Here is a 13212-nt window from a genome sequence, read left to right as displayed (position 1 = left end):
ATAATCTAATAATAATAGAGATTAAAGAATAATTTTAGATTAATAATTTTTAAAATATAGTTTATTAATTAATCTTAAACTTAATAATAAAGCTCTAGATATAATATATTAATTATTATTCTATATAAATTAAACTATATTTAAAATTAAAAATAATAATATAATTTTAAAAATAAATAGAAAAAATATAGTTATTAGCTCTAGTATTAGTAGTCTAGTATTAATATTTATTATAATTTTAATTTTTATTTAATTAATTAAAATAGTTAGTTAGCTCTAGAAATAAATTATTTAATTAAAAATATATTTAATAATTAAAATTATTAAAATTAAAATTTCTAGCAGCACCATTACCTAGCAGAGGTATTTTCGACAATCATCGCGTTATTCCGGCATATCTTCGCTTTCGGAGAACTCTAATAACAAGAGATACATACTGGAATCTATGAAACAGGACGAGTATGCGCTATTCGACACCCATATTTATAACTGATCTAGAACCAGTACCGTTATGAAGATCGCAACCTCTCTTTAACTTCTTTCTTCTAATATAGCAGTAGTCTACCATGTACTCAGCCGATTAACTCCCCCGTTGATTGATTAAACTTTGATCTCTCTCTTGGCCATCATGACAACGATCGAAAAGGTTTCGAAAAGGCAATTCAGACATCATAGGGTAGAGAATCACCTGGGCGTCACTCCAATCTGGTTAGGAACGAATCATTATTACAGAAAATAGTGGCATGACGCCAAAAGAAAATTTGAAAATAGTCCTTCATAATCTCTGGCAACTAGCCATGGTAGAACTTTCAAGCTACTCAGGGATTGGCAAGGCTCAGCTAACTCCATTACATTAGTACCATCAGTTGCTATGGCCGCTATTCGATATCTAGAGACTTTCAGCCCTGCGTAATACCCTAGAACCAGATCTTTTATATTATAGATAGATCTGGCCGTTTGCATCTAGGCCATTGGCAATTTCTGTTACATTGAGGAGAAGGCAATCGGGATTGGAGAGACCGAGACTGATTTACATGTTTCTCACCAACAGAAGCTCCTATGGGTGAAATTGACTTTGTGAAAGGCAATACGTGTTCTAGATCACCCACTGTCGATACAAATAAGATGATAGGGGATGACCTGTCGGTAAGATAATCTGTGGTTGGAAGTATAATGTCAGTAGCTAAGAGAGTGGAAATCATTATCTTTTAAATTTCTAGTTCCAGCACAGCTTTAACATTTCTGGGCAGTGTATCATCTCACGGGGTAGGTGTCGAACATCTTCCTTCAGTCAGGCCACTCGTGGCGCACGGACTGCATCCATCGCAGGGTAGTTGATTGTCACGAACATGTATAGTCATGTTACTCCTCATTTCTGATGCCAAGGCGTTTGTGTCATGTCCACGCTAAGAAATAAGGTTAATTTTAATCTTGCTGTCGCCCGTTCCATGGAAAGTGCTCCATTGTTGTCCGCAAACGGCGGCTGTTCGTTCCGATCCGGGGCTGGGCCCGGGCGACTGACCCAATCTAATGATTTGCGATATCACGATGCTTGTGACCTTCATACGCACTCATGAGACTAGGAAAAAAGAAATCGTATAGGACGTACCATGAATGCGTGATCATTCAAGGTTGAGCAAGCTATTGAGGTTGTTCGTGACATGGACGTCCTTCACTTCTCACAGTCCACAAGGGACGACGGCATTTCTGTCTATATAAGGATCATCTTATCCTCGTGGTCAACATGATTTCTGTTAGCTTACAATTCAATTTGTATTCTTAATCACCACCTGAAATCGGACTACGAGGATCACATCATGTCTGTTATTACCATTAATGGCAATTCGCTAGATCCCGCGGTGCAACAAGCTGCCTTGCAGGCCCATGGGATTTATAAGCCTGATGCTTCCTCGTCAGATTATATCTTAATCCAAACTGTTCAACACCCCTCCATCAGCCAGAAGAGCCAGCTCCGGGATTTAGGCGTCGAGATCCATGAGTATGTCTCCGAAAACACATACTTGTGCGGGTTTAAAGCAGCGGATTTGACCCCTGTTCGGCGCCTAGATTTTGTTAAGTGGGCGAATATTTATCCTCAGCTCTTTGTTCTTCCCCCTCGTTTGAAAAGACAAGTAAATCCCTCGGAGGCGGATGCTCCAAACTTAGTTGGCGCACCGCACACCAGGACTTTACGGACTGTGGATCTAATTCTCCACGAGGGGATCGATGTGGCTGACCCAGATAATAAATCTTCTATTGCGAAAGCCGCACATGTTGATTTTGATATTATCAACGCCAGAGGGAACAAGATCAGGCTTCAGGTCCAAGAGCAATATCTAGACCATCTAGCTGCGCTTGACATCATCAAAGCGATTCACGAGGTTCACCAAACAAAACTGTACAATGATCAAGCACGAAATATCATGGATGCAGATATTAACCTGAATAGAATACAATACAAGGGCTTAGGACAGGTGATTGCCGTGGCAGATACGGGCTATGATCAAGGATCTACCAATCCGGGTTTAACGCTTCCAGCATTCAAAGACCCCCCCAGTGGCCCTTCGGGTCGAGTTAAGGTTCAACACCTATATGCTTTGGGTCGGCAAAATAGGACCGACGACCCAGACGGACATGGCACACATGTGTGCGGATCAGTCGTTGGGAATGATGATTACAATGGGGCCACAATAGAGTCCCCAGCTTCGAGAGCCTCCCTGGTGGTCCAGTCTTTATTGGACGAGAGGAATGGCCTTGGCGGCATCCCGACCAACTTGGAATCTCTTTTCCTCGGACCATATCAGGAACATCATGCTCGAATTCATACGAATTCCTGGGGATATGTTTGGACTGGTTCCCAACTCCCATACGACAACAGCTCGGCAGAGATTGATAACTTTGTTTGGAACCATCCGAGCATGGTGATTTGTTTTGCGGCTGGGAATGACGGGATTGATAACTCCCCGGCCAATGGAATCATCGACCTCGCCCAGATTGGCGCACATGCTGCTGCAAAGAACTGCGTGACAGTCGGTGCCAGTGAGAGTAACCGGAATAATCCGAGAACGTATCATAGTGTTTGGCCGTTTGACTACCCGTCCCCACCGATCCGCAATGACTCCATTGCGAACAACCCAAATGGTATGGCTGCCTTTAGCAGCCGCGGCCCGACAAAAGAGGGCAGGATCAAGCCAGATGTCGTGGCGCCGGGTACTAGTATACTGTCTACGCGTTCCCGGCGCTGCCATCTAGATCCAGCCAATATATGGGGAGCTGCGAACGGGGATTGGGTATACCTAGGTGGCACCAGCATGGCCACCCCTCTGGTGGCTAGCTGTGCGGCAGTCTTACGGGAGACTCTCGTGAATAATGGGGAGCACGAACCGAGCGCCGCGCTGATAAAAGCTCTGTTGATCAACGGCGCGGTTGAATTAACTGGCCAATACAACCCCCCGGAGGCTGGCCAATCTCCAAACCCAAACTCTGGCTGGGGTCGGGTCAATCTCGCTAATTCAGTTATTCTTCGGCCAGTTAATGATAAGGAGTATGCTGAGGGCGGCCCTCTTGAACAAGGTGATGAAAATGATGTCTTTCGAATCACAATCGCCAATGGAAATAGTGAGCTGAAGGTTACCCTTGTGTGGACGGACCCCCCAGGCCCATGTCTTCAAAACGACCTTGACCTTATTGTTACCGCGAATGGACGTGAGCGGCATGGCAATATGGGTGTGAGCCAGGGCTATGACAGAGTCAACAATGTGGAACAAGTCACTTGGACCAATATTCCTTCCGGGCAGGCGATTGTTAAAGTACGTGCGCATCGTATCACCAGGTTTGCCCAACCGTATGCCTGCGCCTGGCGATTTACTTAACACTTGTACAGCGGGCAGAGATATTGTTAACCGCGGGTGGATATCTCTCTGGTGCACTGAAGTTCTCCTCTTCGGTTGATTTTGTAGTTTTGGTTGGTTCTGGTTGCTTTACCATGGATGTATAACCCTGAAGGATGAGTTGAAGCAAAATGACTGCAGGAAGAGTTTGTCTTTAGGCAAGTGAACAGAAGGTATACCTAAAACCTGAGGCAAATTCAGGCGGATGCGAGGGAGAAAAGTTAGTTGTGTTTAATCAATTTAACTGTATTTTCTCTTTTTTTTTTTTTTTTTTTTTTTTTTTGTGCTTGCCATAAGCCGACAGACTACTACCGGGACTACACACTTAGTGCCATTCCTTACCTTACAGCAGAGCACTGTTACAATGTCGTTCTGGAAACGGAATGACGCGCCCTAGCGGCTAACCCAACCTACAGTTAAGGAATGTATGCCAACAGTCTGAAATCCTATACCAGGGCTTAGGTTTAAGGAGGGAACCCAAGGACCTCGATGTGAGAGATCTTCACCTAGTTATAAATTAGTGAACTGTTAGGATTGAGCCGGTGGCGCCTACACCCGCCACCCCTCCCGAAAAGCGACACGTTGAACTTGGTAATACTACAGGAGGGATTCGCTGGTGGTCACCCACCCAACTACTAACCTCCCGGCGTGTGGCTAAAGCACAGCAAGTAGTGCGGTGGGTGCCGCCCGGATGAGAATAGGGTGAGTGTGCAATAGACAGGGTGAGGATGGGGAGCCGGGGTGAGAATCATAATCTGCTGAGCGACCACTGCACTGACCCTTTTCAGCTGAGTTTGCTTTAAAAATCATTGGGCCAAGGTCTCCCCTTGAAATGATCGGTCTCTTGGTATCTGCACATGGCCTCTATTTTTATGGATATAGTAAAGCGATTGCAGATCTAATATGCACAGCGATTGTTTCTCTAGAATATTGTATCAGGATTTTGACGGACCAAGTTCTAATTATCGTTTCAATGCTGCCAAATTGTTTTTCTCGCCGAAAATAGAGAAGGGGAGCTGTATAAGGTGATAGCTACGTCCCCCAAATTGGGCGTCCTGAAAAAGGATTTAGTCTCTAGTTGATAAACCGCCAGACGATCTGACCTTACCTGATAATCTAGTAGTGTGGTGACTATATGCGAATCCCTACTGTTGTATACCCGTGTTCACCCAAATTCTGTCTCTATCTTTTGAAGAAAAAAAAGAAAAAAAAAATTGGTTTCGTGTCGTACCCTTGCCGCGTTACTCCTCAAGTCACTTCAGCTTCGCACTTGGATACCCCGAACGCCTCTGAACCGATGTTGTGGCTACTTGGCTGAACCTGCCGTACCTATTGTCATTACATATACCCCTGCCTTGTTGCCTTGCTCCGGTCTACTGTTGACAGGCAAACTAGATATATTGTTGTCATCACTACTGTCTAGTCTGGGATTGGCTGCCTCATATCAACAATTCCAGTGAAGATTTTGTGAGCAATGGACAAATAGTTAACACACAGTGTGATCGTTAACAAATCGGTGAATTGATTGCAGGGATACTATGCTCGGAAACAATGCACAAAAACAAGTTCGGAATTACTTATGCTCACTAATCCTGCATTAAGAGCACTTAGATAGACTCGATAATCTCATCTCTGGGGACTCCAACCCGCTCCAAGGCCCTGTAAAACACATCGGGCTTAGCCCAGTCTTCTGGGCAAAAGACACCACTTCGCTTGCGTCCGTCTTCTAGCGCCATGACCATGAAGGCAGCAGTTGATGTTCCAGTAACTGTGCCCATACTCTGGCATAAGTAGGAATCCTTGCCGTTTTTAGGGTTGCGTTTGGTGATCACTGTCGGCACCCCACCACGCATACCGGTTGCTCTCACAAGCGTGTTCCCTCGGTTTTCGATTTTGGTGCCAGTTATTGCGTTCATGATATAAGTCACAACCTCGGCGGTGGTGCACTCGCCGTTCCAAATTTGCTCAAGCATTCCCCATAAAGCGTACCGCAGAGGGCCAACAGAGTGGCTGACCACGCCAAAAAGCTCCTTGAGGGTAATATCACCACCACGGAGGTGTCCTTTGCATGCTTCAAAGGCCCCACCCAGGCCACCCTCCAGTGGTGGTTTGCTTGCCAAGTTGTATAAAAAGTCAACTGCATCGTCCAGTGACAAAGCCTTGGTGCGGACAGCAGACCCCAGACCACGAGCAATGCCATTGAGTGGCTTCGGATCTAACGAGCCGAAGCATTGAATTCGAGAGACATGCGGGAAAAGACGCGGCAGTGTCACCGGCTCAGGATGGGCCGTTTCATGCAAGAGTCTCTCACCGTCTTCCGCATACATGGGCGCATAGGTGGTCCCGACCCAAGATTCGTTCACAGTTGGCTTCGAATCGACCCATGTCAAGCATGGTCCAGCAGCTATGTGCATCAAATGCTGCAGTACAGCTTTCCCAACACTAGTTTCGTCACCGACAAGCCAGCAGATGTCGATGCTATTGACAGTGTCGAGCTCACTCGTGGCGTCCATCACCATGACATTACTCAGCCCTGGTGATGCACCACAACCAATATAGAGAGGCACGCCCGCCTTTTTGGCTTCCTGATCCAGGTTAAGGGCGTCTTGGGTACTCTCGACATCATCATCAAAGTCGAGATAAGGAACTTTGGCCTTGATGCATGCTTTGACGACTGGTTGAGAAGTCTTGGAATATGGCCCTGCACCTAGGACAACCAGTCCGGCGCCACTAATGAGATTGGCAAGGGCAGTTTCGTCGAAGAGATCGAGCTTCTGAGTACTTGCCCGGCCAGGGGGAAAGCTGGCGGCAAGGGATTCGATGACAGTGGTATTGAGATCCGCAAGAACAAGCTGAGCATTGCTGGCTTTCGCAAATCGCTCCACAGCCACTCGACACATCTCGCCGGCTGCGCCGATGAAGACAACGGGCTTGAGGTTTGTAGAATCGGTCATATTTGCAAATTTCCAGATTGGTAGGATGGAAAAAGAAAGAAGCTCGAGATGCGCCTCCTATTTATGTTGTAGGCTGTCACCGAGAAGCCCGGACAAATCACTCTACCAAAGGTTACATTCCCTCTCAGCTGGAAGGTCTTGGTATGCAGTCCCATGTAACTCAAAAATTGACGAGTGAGGTTACAAGCTTAGTGGTTAAAGTCTTCTCTCGTTCTGGTTCCAAGGTTCTTTCCACGGACAAATTATCTTGTGGCCCGCACCCGCGCACCCGCGGAGCCGTTGAGACAACCCCACGTCCGGTGCATGTCAAACTACCGGAGTGTCTGTGCTTATGGACCTAGCATTGGTTCCGAAAGAAAAATAAATAATAGATCTTGGAACGGAAGATGATAGGATGGCAGCCTGGCATATCAAATGGGTCGGTTGAAGCCCTTTAACCCAATTTTGTCTACTATCGACATTAATCAAGTGCCCCAGGCGAAATCTCCCTCCAAAGATCGACAAACTGGACATAGACATTCCACTACGAATGGAAGCATTGGTGACAATCTTGACTCGGGTCCCTATCTCCGCGGGACCAATGATAGTTGCGCATAATAGTTCTAATAAATGCCGTTGCACAAGCTCATAAACCATTCGTTCCCCTTCTCGGTAGAGGAAGCCACAGGTCGGAACCGCGGCGGTTCGGCAAACAGACCTTGAGCATATAATCGATCACCATGTCAACCGATGATGTACAAACATACGTACCGAGAGCTGATCAGCAAGCTTCCCGTCTCTCAGGAAGATGTCGACTTCTTCGCCCAGATGCCTTTTGCCCGCCCATACTTGGAGAAGTCAAGTCCCTACCAGCCAGTACCTTTTTTCACGAGATACAACAAAGGAGACTTGTCCGACAAATCCTTCAGCAATGCAATCAACACGAATAACACTATTCCACGTATCTTATCTTTGGCGCGAAAGGAAAATTTTCTCCCGAGCCTCCTAACCGTTAAGAAGGAATCTGACCAACCGGAAGGTCTAGAGGAGCCACATTTTGTTGCTTTTTGTCAACTTGAATCGGGTGTGACCCGCTATATCAACACTACCCACGGCGAAGTTCTGGCAGCTTTGTTAGACGAGACATTGGGTCTCTGCGCCGAGACCTATCGCGTTTTCATCCCAGACTAACAGGAGCATTGACTTACAGCGAGAGTCGAAGTAGACTATCGCTCACCTGTGCCTACTCCCGGTATAATTGTCGTCAAAACATGGGTGAAGAGGACGGAAGGTAGGAAATGGTTCCTTGAGGCACACGTTCTCGACCACGAAGGCTCAATGACAGCGACGGCGAAATCCCTCTATATCCGGCTAAAGTCTCAGTTATAGAAAGAACTATTGAGTGACCTTTCACTTAATAAAGTTCGCCATAAGCCGCGACTTTCCCAGTAATCTTGTCTTCTCGTTGCCAACCGTGCTCGGGCTTTTGCTCCGTAGAACAGTAGAGGCTGCGATTACAGTAGGAGGAATAGTAGTGTGGGTAGTAGATTCATTTACATTGTCCCCGACTACATGATGTATAGTACAGTAGGGGCAGCCTAAGAGGCTGCAACCATTACTCTAGGCAGAAGGCAGGTACGGGGACTATCAATCAAGTTCACGCTTTGTAGCGCAGTCCGCTGTTGGCTTCGATTATGGGGAGATAAACCCCACGTTTGTTTTCATTATTGTCATTATTATTGTCTGTCGGACGAATCTGAGAGGGATGGGTATTTATGTGAATGAGGTTTTGGTAGGCTCGGTTGATTGGGCACTCCGGGTCACAAAGTATCCATGCTCATAACCACAACGGCAATGTGCTCAGCTCTCACTGCCCAAATTGTACGCTTACCCTCTTAAATCCATCTGTCACGAGACACTAAGACCCTCGTGGCTAGATAGAAAACGCCCGCAAGGGCCAAGCAAATTCCCGTGAACAATTGCATCAGGACGTAACCCGTTCCATCCTCATCACCGAGCAACTTTCCGGCAATCGGACCAGTCCCTAAGACTGCAAATGACCCAATCGTGATAGCGATCCCTGTTCATCATGTTATGTTCAACTCAGATTTGAGTCAAAGAGAGAATTCGAATCACTTACCATTCCAAGACCCAGTCACCTCTGGCGTCGGTGCCAGGAGAGATAAACATGGCGAAAATATGGCTTGGAGCGCACCAGATAAAATGCCGTATGCTACCGTCCACACAATGATACCTCCAACATTTCTTGCACCAATCCACGCGAAGGCGACGACCGCACTTGCGAAGGTGGTCACTGTGAGACAATTGAAAAAGCCCAACCCAGAATCCGCTACAATCCCCAAAGCATGACATCCCACAAATGCGCCGCCATTTAGGATTGCTGCATTGTAGAAGGCCAGACTCGCAGAAGCACCATATGTCATTGTAAAGGGTGTAATGTAAAACTGTGATGACGAAGATCTTGTTAGTCAAGGGTGGGCTAATCGTATACCGCGGCCACGTACCCACGGGATATAAATTCCCAAGTCCATGATGACCAATGCGATGGTAAAAGCGATGGTCCGTTTATGGGTAAAATATTGTCTGATGGGGAACCCATCAATATTCGAGGTTCGCGGAAATCGCGGCTTGACTAATAGAGTCGCAGCGGTCATCAGACCCAGCTGTATGAAGCCAATGATGCGTAGTGTCCAGCCTAATGACATTCCGTTATCAATGAGAAGCTTATTGGTCAATACAGGCCAAATGATCCCTGATTGATAAATTAAGGTAAGCCCCGGAAACAGAATCTTGTACACACCAGTCAGATACATACCTCCCACATTTTGGCCGGACATCACAGCACCAACCACGAAGCCCCGTCTTCTCAAAAACCATTGTGACTGAACTGCTAGAGCCGGTGTGAATATCCAGCCCATTCCCAATGCCACACAGAATCCTTGAGATAATAGGAACTGGTAGTATTGCTTCGAAATCGATGCCATCATGATGCCAAAAACCATAAACACGGTTCCCAGTCCCAGGGGTAAAGCTGGCCCATACTTGTCAGACAGTCTACCGGCCCAAATGCCAAAGAAAAAGCACCCCCAGAGCTGCACACTTCCAATCCAGGCAATATCGGACGCGCTCGAGGAGGACAGCGTCGTGGTGATGTAATAGCTCTGGAATACCGAGCCACCACTCATAAATCCAATGCTGGCAACGAATGCGAGAAACCCACCGAGAGCGGTACGCCAAGCGTTGACACCACCATCTGGAAAATCTGCATCATTTTGGATGGCACGATCAGTAGGGCTTCCATTGGCCTCGTTGCCATTACGGGCCAACTCAATATGCTGGCTCTCCGTAAAAGACAGTTCGACCTCCTGATCCTTGCATAAAGCCATTTAGCTGGTCGAATTCGTGGAAGGTTGTAATAACGAAGAGTATGGTTATATTTGCCCCCCATTTTGGGATTCCCAACCCCCTTTAATAGCGAATTCAATGCGGGTACTGTATGACCACTACATTCGTGTGCTTCAGCCCCCTGAACTCAATTTACAACATATAACTCTCGATAGTTGTCGATATGGGACTCGGGACTGCGCGATAGCAACATGGCGGCCCATAGGAAATGGTAGGGCGCATATGATGAATATCAAGACAGTTCATGGACCCCGCAATCCACTGAATTATACGATTTAAACTCAAATTCCTCCGCGGGTCTCCTGGTAGCCATTGATCATGTCCTTATGATAGCCCGGCCAATAAAGCCGTGTTGTTCCCGGAGCCGCGGCCCCACGATGGTACTTCTGCATAACTGATGGCTTAGCTGCGGGGTAAAGCTTGATCCCAACCGGTCAGAATGCTAGCTAGCTTCTGATGTTGTTAGTGTGAAGAGTAAGAAATGTATATAGTTTATAATGATATCGGTTTTAATGTTTGCAGGGTCGTAGAGGGTGAAGTCGGATGAATTACGTGAAGACCCGTCGGCGAACACATAGTGTTATCTTCTGATGTTCCTGCGCCACTTGAAAGAAAAGCTTGTGTCCAATACAATACTGATATGATAAAAGATGCCGATGACTCAAGACGACGCACAGTCGATATTGCAACAATGGCTTCCAACTTTCCCGTCGGTGAACGCTGGACCATGGTCCCATGTGCCGCACTGGTAGAGAGAGCTGGACGTAGCGTGATCGCAGTGGCAGGAGGTCAACCCAAGATCGTTTAAACCCCAAGACCATTGGTACATCGACCATAATATTAGACTACGAATTCTCGGGACCGCGGGGCCGCGACGAGAACCTTAACGGCCGATAAGGCCCCACAAACCTACCTCCGTTCGAAAGTAATTACCGCAAAAGTACCGCCGAGAGACCTCTCGTCCGAACAGGAAACATTCTTGGAAGGAGAGCAAAATGGAGTTCATGTCGGGGTAGACGGATCTAGTCCTTATACGTGGTATGCTGCTAACCACGGGTGAATTGTCACCCAGTCCTATGCGTCGATCTGTCATACTTGAATGTCCCGCCTCTCGTCGACCTCAACTCGTTGTTAAAGAGATATTTAAATGCTGTTATAGAACAGCAGCCGCCAATTATTTCAATTCCTACGCAGGACTGGCAAAAGTTACATGCCATGCAAGTCAAAATGGTCTAGCAAAATCATTTCTCGAGCAGGGATGGTATATCATTCTCACTCAATGGCAATATTCAGAATATCCTCTGAGGTATGGATAGGTTGTTTGGCGTCCGGACCCGCGGGACCCGCTCAACTGCGCTCCACTTCCCCTTCGCGCCTCCAATTTGATGACTCCTGAGTATACTTTTTTCGGCGCTCTAGCTGCCCGAGTGGATTTCATCTATCTCCTGATTCCGGGAAATGTATAAGTCTTGGTATCCTGCCGACGAGAATCACTTCATGTATACCAGCAACTACCAAGGCTATCAGAATGGGCGAAATATTCGATGTTGCAGTGATCGGGGCTGGCATGGCCGGCATAGTCGCAGCTCGTGACCTCAGCAAGAACGGCCACAAAGTGGTCTTGGTAGAGGCTCGTGATCGTCTTGGAGGTCGAACCTATATGGACCATGCGTGTGGTGGTATTCTTGAGTTAGGGGGAGGCTACGTACACTGGACACAACCGCACGTCTGGTGCGAGCTTCAGCGCCATGGAATATCCGTCAACCCCCCAATGAAGGAAGGCATGCATTACTGGCTGGCCGATAGCGCTGTACACACGGGCAGCGCTGCTGATTTCTATAAAACCGCATTGCCCCTTCTGGAACGACTATTTGCAGACAGTCGTGATCGATTCCCGATGCCATGCAATCCCACCGCGATCGACAACACAGAGATCGAGAAAGAGTCGATCGAGGACCGCATCAATTCGTTGAACCTCTCCTCCTATGAGCGGGATGTTCTGGAGGGGGTATTGTCCGGTGTGGTGCATTCTTACAAAGATCATGGCATTGCACAACTGCTGCACGCCGTCGCCACCTACTTTGGCAATTTCAATGCTTTTTTTGAAACGGCCGGCACGTGGAGTATTCAGGGTGGTACGAAGAGACTCATTGATGCCATCATGGCTGAAACAAGTGCCAAACTACTCACGTCGACTCCGGTGAGCTCCATTACCGATGAAGGCTGTCGGGTTATCATTGGAACTCGGCATGGCAAGGAGATCCATGCTCGGAAGGCGATAGTCGCACTTCCACTCAATACCATTGGCGACGTGCAGATCACACCGCGGTTACCCGACATGGCACGATCGATGATCGCGAGAAAGAATCCAACCATGGCTGGTAAACTTTGGATTCGAGTTCGGGGCGAAATCAAACCCTTTAGTATCTACGCACCAGCTGGGAAATACCCGCTCAATGCCGCGAGAACGGAGAAGTACTTTGATGGGGATACGCTCGTTCTTTGCATGTGTTCTGATGATGCTTCTATTTGTTGCGAGGATCGCGTGGGCGTGCAAGCAGCGCTGCGGATGTTCATACCGAGTATTGAGGTTGTCGATTTCGCGTACCATAGTTGGGTCGGCGATGAATTTTCTAAGGGAGGCTGGATGATGAATCGGCCCGGATTCTTTACAACCGGTGCTGCGGAACTCCGACGGCCACATGGCAACATTCATTTTGCAGGCAGCGATGTTTCGGCGAGTGAGCCGGGCTCAATTGAGGGTGCTCTGTCGAGCGGCGCACAAGCTGCTCGTGACGTCTTTATCAAGCTAAACAAACAGAGACTATAGCCCTGAATAGAAAATCCTCCAGTCAATTTACTCCACGTATCATAAATGCCTTTCTAGCTTTTCATAATTCAACTTCTACATAAATTATTGACTGGAAGACACCCGCGGATATAGGGGGGAGAGGGAAGCTAGT

General features: G+C 47.4%; 6 protein-coding genes across 6 annotated transcripts; 4 read left to right on the top strand and 2 right to left on the bottom strand.

Annotated features, from left to right (window-relative positions):
* The first annotated feature begins 1401 nt into the window (after positions 1-1401).
* Positions 1402-4120, top strand: F9C07_2281316 (putative subtilisin). The gene has a single exon (XM_041285170.2). It carries the CDS (start codon positions 1818-1820, stop codon positions 3870-3872), a length of 2055 nt encoding a protein of 684 aa, XP_041143890.1. The 5' UTR covers positions 1402-1817; the 3' UTR covers positions 3873-4120.
* A 1155-nt stretch (positions 4121-5275) lies between these two features.
* Positions 5276-7075, bottom strand: F9C07_2147383 (Saccharopine dehydrogenase-domain-containing protein). The gene has a single exon (XM_041285172.2). It carries the CDS (start codon positions 6842-6844, stop codon positions 5498-5500), a length of 1347 nt encoding a protein of 448 aa, XP_041143889.1. The 5' UTR covers positions 6845-7075; the 3' UTR covers positions 5276-5497.
* On the top strand, positions 7076-8212 carry F9C07_2220288 (HotDog domain-containing protein; the record flags this gene model as incomplete). Its single annotated transcript, XM_071509719.1, has 3 exons — positions 7076-7262; positions 7322-7994; positions 8040-8212. Exons 2-3 carry the CDS (start codon positions 7574-7576, stop codon positions 8210-8212), a joined length of 594 nt encoding a protein of 197 aa, XP_071364732.1. The 5' UTR covers positions 7076-7262; positions 7322-7573.
* Positions 8213-8692: 480 nt separating this feature from the next.
* Positions 8693-10513, bottom strand: F9C07_1360032 (monocarboxylate transporter). Its single transcript, XM_041290577.2, has 4 exons — positions 9660-10513; positions 9349-9596; positions 8964-9288; positions 8693-8903 (listed from the first exon to the last, which is right to left on the bottom strand). Exons 1-4 carry the CDS (start codon positions 10228-10230, stop codon positions 8719-8721), a joined length of 1329 nt encoding a protein of 442 aa, XP_041143887.1. The 5' UTR covers positions 10231-10513; the 3' UTR covers positions 8693-8718.
* Positions 10514-10940: 427 nt separating this feature from the next.
* On the top strand, positions 10941-11146 carry F9C07_4177 (uncharacterized protein; the record flags this gene model as incomplete). The annotated part of the gene is made up of 2 exons (XM_071511190.1): positions 10941-11037; positions 11094-11146. 2 exons carry the CDS (start codon positions 10941-10943, stop codon positions 11144-11146), a joined length of 150 nt encoding a protein of 49 aa, XP_071364731.1.
* Positions 11147-11777: 631 nt separating this feature from the next.
* F9C07_4176 (putative amine oxidase) lies at positions 11778-13079 on the top strand (the record flags this gene model as incomplete). The annotated part of the gene is made up of 1 exon (XM_041285168.1): positions 11778-13079. One exon carries the CDS (start codon positions 11778-11780, stop codon positions 13077-13079), a length of 1302 nt encoding a protein of 433 aa, XP_041143886.1.
* Between the last annotated feature and the right edge of the window lie 133 nt (positions 13080-13212).

The sequence above is a fragment of the Aspergillus flavus genome, chromosome 3 (genome assembly GCF_009017415.1).
Source record: "Aspergillus flavus chromosome 3, complete sequence".
In the NCBI taxonomy this organism is placed as follows: Eukaryota; Fungi; Ascomycota; class Eurotiomycetes; order Eurotiales; family Aspergillaceae; genus Aspergillus; species Aspergillus flavus.
The sequence above is the reverse complement of the archived record's forward strand: the minus strand, read 5'-3'. Positions and strand labels throughout refer to the sequence as shown.